Here is a 10,058-nt window from a genome sequence, read left to right on the forward strand (position 1 = left end):
ATAGAACACGACTAATGACGCTAAAAATCATATTATTTTCCATGGTTAACTCATGAGTCTCTAATTGTTATTTCTTTGAGGGGACGAGACGATATATATCAACGGTTATTATATCCCATCACATTAGGGTTATAACAAAATTTATCAAATATATGAAATTTCTTTACCATTTCAAGTGAGAATCATAGCAGTGACTTCAAACAATTTAAAAAATGTTTTCTAATGGGATGATCATATCGAAGAAAATCGAAGCAAATAAATGATATATCGAATTGAAAGAATATATCATGTCAATCGAATGTTCAAATACATATGTATATACTTTTTTTTAAATAAAGCTCACTTACAGAAAGATGCTCTGACATTCAAGGTGAAGATCGGATTCGAATAAAGCTTACTTAAATAAAGCCCACTTACTTTTCAAAATAAAGCCCACTTGTTAGAATGCTCGAGATTCTTTGCTCGAATGTTGGATATAAATTTTCTTGAACTCGGAATTTACAATCCTCTTTTTAAACTCTAAGCTAAAATCTAAATATTTTAGGTGTGATTTTTCTCTAGCTTGATACACAACAAGCCGCCAAAATAATATACAAAAAAAATATAAAATGAGTTTTCAGATTTGCATGTCCAAAATTCAGTTAACTTGCAGATGCGCATGAAACATTGAACCATCGGATTGAGCTGAAATGTAATTAGCGTGTTCACAAAGAAGTGAAATAAATTGTAAACGGTGGATATCAGATTTGTAAGACATTCGAAGTTGTGTCTGGACAACAAACAAAAGTTGTTTTGTTTCTCACATAGAATATCCACATATTTTTTGCAAAGGTTGGTGGCGGAATTCTAAATATTAGCATGGGATGCATTCTGGATAGCATATTTAGAACACTGTTTAGTGCAATATTCACGGTGGAGATCGGACTCGAATCGCTGTAACTGCACAAATACGTTCTTTAGTGTGGCTTTTGGGTGTGTTCTTCAAGCATTGGGAGGTATTTGTAGGGGAAAATTGGGCAGCTTAATGGACAGGATTTTCAGGCAGTTAACTTCGATTTTTATGGCCATAATAAGTGATAGTGGTGGCTTTTAAAATCTGTTTAAACTGAAGGTTATAATGATGGTTAAAAGTGCCTTTACTAGGCCATTTAGAGTTCGAAAACGAGGCTGAAATGGTTGGCACAACATGCAGCAATGTGCTAATGTAAGCCTGGACATGACTTGCAATATTTGAGTTTACGAGCTGTAAGTATTCGGGTTTAGGTGTCTTGGTCGGTTCGAAATTTCGGGTTCTCACATAAATAAGTTTCTGTTTTTATTCAGTACTTTCCCATTTCCTAGCCCCGTATTCGATGTGCTTTCTATCAATGAGCTTTAACATCCTACCTACTGCCTTTGGGATTAAGCTTTTCTTGAGATAAGTTAGGCAATGGATCACACAAGCTTGGTGATCTTCTCTATCTAATGAATGTGGAGTTTGCTTTAAAATCGTCTAACCTGCACCCACCCCCGAGTATATGATTCAACATGAATCACAAAAGGAGTTTGCTTTAAAATCGTCTGCCCTGCACCCACCTCCGAGTATATGCTTCAACATGAATCACAAAAGGGTAGATTAGAAACCTCTGGTAAAATGTCCACCTGTCACCCAACAGATAAACTATCTATCTGTTTACAACCATCAACGTAAATTGTATAAAAAAAATCCAGGTTAAAAGCTCTACAGAGAATAAGAAAAACCTTTGAAGAATGTATGTTCATGTAGCTATCCATCTTATTATCAGGTTGTTGAATAAGATTCGTTTATGTAATCCATCTAAATATGGATTTCTGAAAATTTCAATTTAATGAAGTTTCCGAACATGGATCGACAGTTCGAGAAGGTGGACATCGTTTTCTTCTGGAGTGGGGTGGCACCCCATAGGAATGAAACAATGTAATAATTATTGTGATTCGTGTTCTCTCATGCCTAAACGAAGCGGACGTTTTAAAAATTTTATTTTATTTTGACAATCAAAATATTTGGACACTCATATGGTTTGGATTGAATAAACATACATATGATGTTTAAAACTTTTACCTTAATGAATTTTCACTTGGCTCTAACTACGCCGGTATAAGCAAACGTAGCTCTTGTTGTAAATCTCACGTACGTTCTTCAAATCTCCTTTCTTCAATCTTCGAATCAGGTCCACGACCGGATTGCTTGTTCCTCTTCTAACTTGCACTAGAAAATTAGAAGATATTTTGCGTATAGATGATGGCCGAGAACAAGGAGAGTAGGAGGAGGTGATTTTCAAAAACCCCTTGGCTTGGAGGCTAGGGATTCGAAAATTGTGAGTCGAGAATTATGTTTAACCATAATCTTAATACATATATATATATAAGCTTAGGTCTCATTAATTAAATTAAATACTTAATGGGCTTAATCAATTAATTACTCTAGTCCAACTAGTTTAATTAATTAATTAATCTTTTAAAGTCCAATTAAGAACTTTAATAATATGTATGTTGGTCTTGTACTCCTACAAGCTCATTATACATATACATCATTACATTTTATTTAAATCTTTTATAAATTGAACATTTGAATTTAATATTTAAATTACAAATTCAACTCCTTTAATTTATCACCTCCAAAATTTAATAGTCATAAATTTAACTCCTTGAATTTATTTCTCATTGTTTTCTATAAATTCAACTCCTTGAATTTATTATCTCAATGTTTTACATAAATTCAACTCTTTGAATTAATTATCTCAACGGGGACAAAATAATCTAGTACTTGTGTGACCCTCAATTGTTCATGAATACAGCTAGCCGTCGGTTCACAACTATTTATGATTCAGGACACAATCCTTTATTCGGTGTAACGGCCGAGATTTGCATTCTATTAATATGAGATTATTGATTTTGGAACTGATATGATTATAGATGTATCATTCCGAGACCGAATTGGGCCAAGCATATGAATTACACAACTTTTGGACAGAACTATTGGCGCCCGAGCGGTAGTTTTTGACCGCCCGAGCGCCATTGTTCAACAAGTATATGTTTCGGGCAGAAGATGCGGCGCCCGAGCGGTAGTTTATGACCGCCCGAGCGCCAATGTGCGATAAGGAAATATTTGGTCAGTACATTCCGCGCCCGAGCGGTACTTTCTTACCGCCCGAGCGCCGACTGGAATTCAAGAAAATGAGCCACGTTTCATAAACATGCAAGTTGGATATATATATACATATACACTTCATTTCCAGCCTAAGAAACGAGAAAAGGGAAGAGAGAAACGGCTGAAAATCCTTACGCCTTTATATTTCAATCCGTCCGTCAGATTTTCAATCCGACTGCGGTACCGTGTTTCTATCAACGAGAACTTCAACTGGACGTAAGTTTTATTAAGTTTTGATATGTCTTGAAATTATGATATTGTCAAAATCGGATATGATTCATATATGATGTTCTTGACATGTTAGACATCGTATAATCGAAACCGGATTGAAGAACATATACCGTATGAAATTGTTATGATTTTCTGAGTTGATTTGATTGAGATTGATATCAGATTTGTGTTGTATTGATTATGAGTTGTGGTAATTGATATTTGTTGATATTGTATTGACGGGGATATTAAGATTGTTCCGTTACGCCGTTGATTTTGAGTTAGATTCAGATTGATCGGATTCGGTATTGATTTGAGCAGTATATTAATATTGTACTTCTTGATATTGTCATTGCCAGAATGAGTATTAACAGACTTTGAATTCCAGACTTGAACGTTGTCAGAACTGCTATTAAAGAAATGTATAAGTCAATGTCGAACCGGAAGAATGACTCGAGTGTGAAATACTTGAGTTTCCCTAAACCACATACTTATTGTTATTGTGTGCATTGATTTAGACTAATTTGCTGGTTCTATTGATTTATAGAAAGCATGTATTAGACGATTGGTCTTGTGATAGACGGCCTGATGATTACGGAATCATCACGGACCCATTGCACATTGTCACCGAATAGCGATTGGCGGAGTTTGCCAAAGTCTGTGACGGATAGGTCAAGACACTGGATGTTTGGTTATATCGATGTTTGATTAGAAGTGGAATTTACTTCTTTTACTGAAATTCGATATAGGAATGCCAACATCTGAAAACCGGGATCCCTAGACTAGGAATGAGTTTAGTCTGAGATATGGAGTCATGAGTTGATTTACAGATTTATATTGAATTATGCTTTCAGATTTTGATTCATATTACTGGTATCTGTCTCATGCTTTATATTGATTATATGATTGCATGTATCGTTGATTTATACTGGGATGTATTTCTCACCGGAGTTATCCGGCTGTTGTCGTGTTTGTATGTGTGCATGGCAACAGGTGGGACAGAATCAGGGTCGAGGAGATGAAGAGAGATCGTGAGTAGAGTGGAGACTACGGACTTGGATTCTAGATAGGGTTTGAACACTTGATATGTAGTTGTTAAACCTTAGTTTTAAATGACTGTATATGGTACAATACTTGTACTTTGTTTCGATGTATATATTCGAATGAATTCCATTACGTTCCGCACTTGACACTTGTATAAAAAAAAAATTTAGACCATGTTTATTATAATTGATTTTATTATTCCCACAGACAATTAAGAAATGAATTAGCGTCCGGGTCCCCACATTCGGGCTTACCCTAATACGCCCCATTCTATCTATCAACAATTGATCATGAGAATGTCAGAAATCATATTTCTGATTAAACTCATCGAATCATGGTAAGAGCGTCTAGTAGCATCGCCGCATGATTCCTTAGGTATCACTGATAGTGCCTTCAAGAACCAGTCGGTTATGATTAACATACAGTAAGGTCCTTTCATCTCATATATCCCGATCAAATCTGCAACCATTTGTTCATCGAGGGTTGCATAAGAATCTGATGACTCTGTGACATATCTTTGATAATAAGTAGTGGCATCGTATCTACAATTGGAAAACCCAATATCTAACATACATCTCATACTCTGGCCAGAGATTCCATGTACTATTAATTCATCCGATCACACAAGATATCCACACCCATAGGTGGGCGGTGAATTCCCGACTACAATGCACTGGATCCTACATGTATCGCAACTCTACCCAATCTCGTCACCTGATAACCCTCCTAGAGTCGATAAACGAGTCAAAGCACAACCCTAGCATGTAGAGCCTCAGTGTTGTCCCGGGTTGTAAGGACTAATGGTGTGCAATCATAACCACAGACTTACCTTCTCGATGAATGATAACCACTTGGAAAGTCTGAGGGAGGGTAGTTCGGTATAATCATCATATACCCATCTGCATGTTTGGACAGATTATGCCCTTACCAAGAAACGCGGTACACAACACCACAAATACTAGACTCGAGCTCAAGCGACTTTTATCCATGTTTTAGGCGGTTGAATCGACTAGAAACGAATTTAGATTATATAATATTTACAAATGAGTTTCAACATCGAATTACGATTCATTTGTATTAAAGTAAAATCAGAATCTTTATCTATGTTGATCACATGGGTATACAGATAAAGAAATAATAAATCGCGAAATACTAAATCATATTAAAATAAAGATTTTCTATTACATCTGAGTTAATAAATTTTCTAACCAACAATTGACTTATAAGATATCTACTCTAACAATAATGTCAGTTTGCAATATTTTTTAATAAATTTAATTTTAAAATAGAGAAAAACTTAATAATCGAACTCGAACTATAACCCATGGTTAAACGGAATTGAAAATCTCAATTCCAGAATTCAACTTATAAGTGATTATGTTGAAGTTTCATAATTCACAATCTTCCAATCCGTCAATTCCAATCCAAGACGAGAACTTGAGAGGGGGAAAAAAAGTTTCCCAAATACAAACAATTTATTCTCCAAACTAATCCATACATCCTATTATATTTCTTTAAGAGGTTTCCAATTTTGGCTTACTTATCTAAGTATAGCATGAATAAAATTTGATTTTTAATGATACATAGTTCACCTTAAATAACCAAAAAGAAAGAATAAAACCTTTCGATAATGAATATATAAATTAAATTGCTCTCCTCTTTAATACAGATAATAGTTTTCTTTAATTCCTGTATCATAAATAAATGTAATATTAGGTAAACGATGCTATAACAAAGCGAAAGCAACAAATCCAAAATTTGAGCCCTACATTTTGCCAACTTGCCTTTTCAATCGTTTAATAGAACTCAAAACACAGATAATATTTTTATATTTCTTAAAAAAAAAAACCAATATACGAAAAAGAAACGACACTAAATAACAAGTGGGCTTTTGTTCGTACGTACAGCAAGTTTGGAGCAAGTAATTTAAAATCAAGTAAGCAGTGACTTTATATAATATATATATATATATATATATAAAATAATTCTACTTGAACTTATATGGAAAACTATAATTTTAGTACATCACTTCTGGAAGAATTTATAATTTTAATACTTTTTAAATTGTAGCCTTGGAAGTTAACAATCATTTTTAGTCTTAATAAGTTAGTCCTTATTTTTACTTTTTAGTCCATTTTGCTTAATGTGATTGCTGACATTATCAACGTGTTTTGTGTCACGTCAATTTTCGATGAAAAACGATTAAAAATGCAAACAAACACCAATTTGATAACACGCCCCATTTGTGTTGTATATTATATACTAATAATTCACTTACTAAAAATCATAGTTTATATACAAATTAAAGCATACACCCAAGGAAATGACTTGTTAACATTAGACTTCAAACTCAAAAACATAATCTCAAACTTGATACTTTGATATCATATGTATTATAATTCATCGGTCGTACTATTTTTCTTCGTGCTGTCTCTGTTCTTAAATCTTGAAATAATATGGAAAGTATAGATTCAAATACACATTTATATTAGATAATTAATTAAAATTATATATTATATTGATAATGCGCTTTAAAGTTATTAATCTTTACAAAAATCATAGGCACTTGCACTAGAAAATTAAGCAAATTTGTACAGAATTAGACAGATTATAAAGTTAATGGAAATGTCTTTTGTAAAAAAAAAAAAGAAAAAAAAAGGAATGGTGTTTAAAAAATTATATGAATTCGTGCTAGGTATTAGCTTCTATAGAAAAAATAAAATCATATAATAAAGGAACAATCTTGTCTATTGATTAAAAAAAAAAAATCATATTAAAAAATGAATAATTTTTATTCATCTCTCATTTTTTTAAATTTACCTTTTTGTGTGTTATAATTTTTATAATTGATAAAAAATAATGTCAAATATATAAAATGTACGAGTAAATGCAAATGACCCCTTGAAAAAAATATTGAGATGCATGATTTAATTTTTGGCCAAATTTTCAGCTAAATGCGCAAGTGATACCAGGTTGCACCTCACAATTGTATCAACGAAAGCACAAGTTTCTTCCTTCGTATTCCCTTGGGGAATATCCACCACGTACGATTCAACCACCACCGTCCCATTCCCTGTGCCGCCACTAGACGGCGGCGATGCATGCAGAGTCGTGACGGACCGGTAGTTATGCAAACGGTGGTCGCCACCAACCACGCTGAAGCTCATCACGTGCTCCTCATCATCCAGGATTTCGAGTCTCTCGGTGCTGGAAGCCGCCGGGAGGCCGGAGATAACGTAAACCTCCCGCAGCGTGCCCACTTCGCCGCCGCCGAGTATGACGTTACAGCTCTTGAGAAAATGCTTGTAAGCATGCGGCTTGTCGAAGCGGCGGACTAGAGACCACACAGAGTCTATCGGAGCGTCGATCTCCTGGACCACCGTGGAGCAGCACTGGTTCTCCGCCACCGAGTGCGTGTGGTGGTGTAGCAAATTATCCGGCAGGGGAATCTTATCGCCTGACATTTCAGGCATTACCCAGGAGGTCTTCTGAGGCTTACTGTTGAAAGCGACGGCTCCTCCAGTTGCTCCACCGCTTGTAGCGGTATGGTTGATCGGGTTGATTCTTTGAATCTGAAGAGAGGAAGACATTTGGAGTTAATTTTTGAATAATTCAAGAAAATGTTCAGACGGTGCCGTAACAGCCACATATACAATATATATATATATATAGAAAAATTAAAATATTAAAATATTATGTTTGTACCATGGTTTTGATGTTCCCTTGGAGGAGAAAAATATAAAAGAAAATGAATGATCTCACGGAATGCTGCATGTGGATCCCAACTTGCTTGAATATCTTCCTGATGGAAACTGTCATAATTAACTCATTCGGAAATATTTTTTTCCAACTCATTTGTTTAATTTTGTTTTTGGTCATTCAAATTTTCAAATTTTGGTTTTGGTTTACTAAATTTTAATTTTTATCTAATTTTAGACATGTCGTGTTACAAGTCATCAATTTCTAATATCATTTCAATATTTTTCGATATAACGTAAGTTTTTACGTTAATATATTGGTGTCATGTACAAAATATAGCTAAAAACAAGAAAAATAAAGTTATTTCACCAAAACTAACTAACTTTTAAGATTTACAAGAGAAAGTTATTTTTCCTAATTAAACTTCTAAGTAACTTAGCCATGCTTACTAAACAAAGAAAAATTATCAATACTACTCAAAATAAGATGGCATATGTAATGATGTAATGTCACTGATGTGTGGTACTTTTCAATTACAGGCTTACAGCTACCTTTGCCTGAATGATCATTTTCTATCGATCATTTATAGCTCATGCTCATTGGGCACCAAAATTACAAAATTTGGGAACAGATCATAGCTAGGTTCCTGACCGGATCTCGTCTAAAGAAAAAATAAATATTTTCTTGAATAACGGCATTAAATATATATAGGAACGAACCAATAACATGGTGTTGGGATTTGTTTTCAAACGAGTTCCGTTGATGCTCAAGTCAGTGATTGAAACGAGCTCATGTTAATCTATCCAAGCTCATATATATAAATAATTATACTCATAATATTACACTTTTGTCTAGTAACTAGAGTGGTTTGTGTTTTTAACATTCCCAATTAGTCTATGAGATCAAATAATTAAAAGTATTTAACTTACCATGACTTTTATCTTCGTCTAAGTTTGTTCAATCTTGACTCATTATATTCTTTATTATAAATATATACCAACTTTCAAACATCACACGATAAAAGAGTATGAATTTTATTATTATTATTCAACTATCGATTGCAACTCTAGTGCCCTCAATCCCCACCCCATTGATTGGTGCAAAAACTTCCGACGATTTTGATATGAATTTTGTAATATATGATCTTTTTATTTTAATTTTTATTACATAAGTTAGTTTGTTCAAGTTTTATACGTATATTTTGGAATAAATTATTCAATTTTTACTTTTAAGGTATTATTTATTTTAAAATTTATTATTTTTTGTTAAAGTTATAAAATTATTAGAACATATTTTATATGAGTTCATTTCACCCTTAATGTTAATAAATTATGCTATATATATATATATATATTTATATATATTTTCCATGATTATATATACATATGCTCCAAACAAAATTTAGCCGACCCATGATTTTTTTTTTTTTTTTGCTACGGCCTCTACATCTGTAGTAACGGCTTTGATCGTTCATTAGTATTGGTAAAAAGTACATTTTTTGTGTTGTCACTTTCATGTGTTTTCTAGTCGATCATGTTATCGGTCAATTTATGATCTCAGTCTATTACGATAAAAAATGACTAAATTTTTTTTAAAAAAAGTGTAAATTAGTGGATTAAGATCGTAGATTGACTAAAAGTAAAAAACATGCATGTTATAGATCAAAAATGTATTTTACCCCTTGTATAAAATGTTTGTGATTATATATTTTAACTATTAATTCATATCAACATATATTGATATTTTTATATTGACTTATTGTAAACTATGATATGTAAATCTTTCTAAGAAGTGAAAATAGCTAGCAACAGAGACCAAAAGAGTACTAAACATATTTTTATTTTACAACGGCATATTAATATAGAAAACAAAATACATAATAATGATAAATGGAGACAACTTGTCCTCTAATCAAATGAATAGAATTGTTATTACA

General features: G+C 33.1%; 1 protein-coding gene across 1 annotated transcript; it reads right to left on the reverse strand.

The window, feature by feature from the left end:
* Positions 1–7,319: 7,319 nt before the first annotated feature.
* LOC142548135 (abscisic acid receptor PYL4-like) lies at positions 7,320–8,049 on the reverse strand. Its single transcript, XM_075656470.1, has one exon. It carries the CDS (start codon positions 8,011–8,013, stop codon positions 7,351–7,353), a length of 663 nt encoding a protein of 220 aa, XP_075512585.1. The 5' UTR covers positions 8,014–8,049; the 3' UTR covers positions 7,320–7,350.
* Positions 8,050–10,058: the final 2,009 nt, after the last annotated feature.

The sequence above is a fragment of the Primulina tabacum genome, chromosome 6 (assembly GCF_025594145.1).
Source record: "Primulina tabacum isolate GXHZ01 chromosome 6, ASM2559414v2, whole genome shotgun sequence".
Classification (NCBI taxonomy): Eukaryota; Viridiplantae; Streptophyta; class Magnoliopsida; order Lamiales; family Gesneriaceae; genus Primulina; species Primulina tabacum.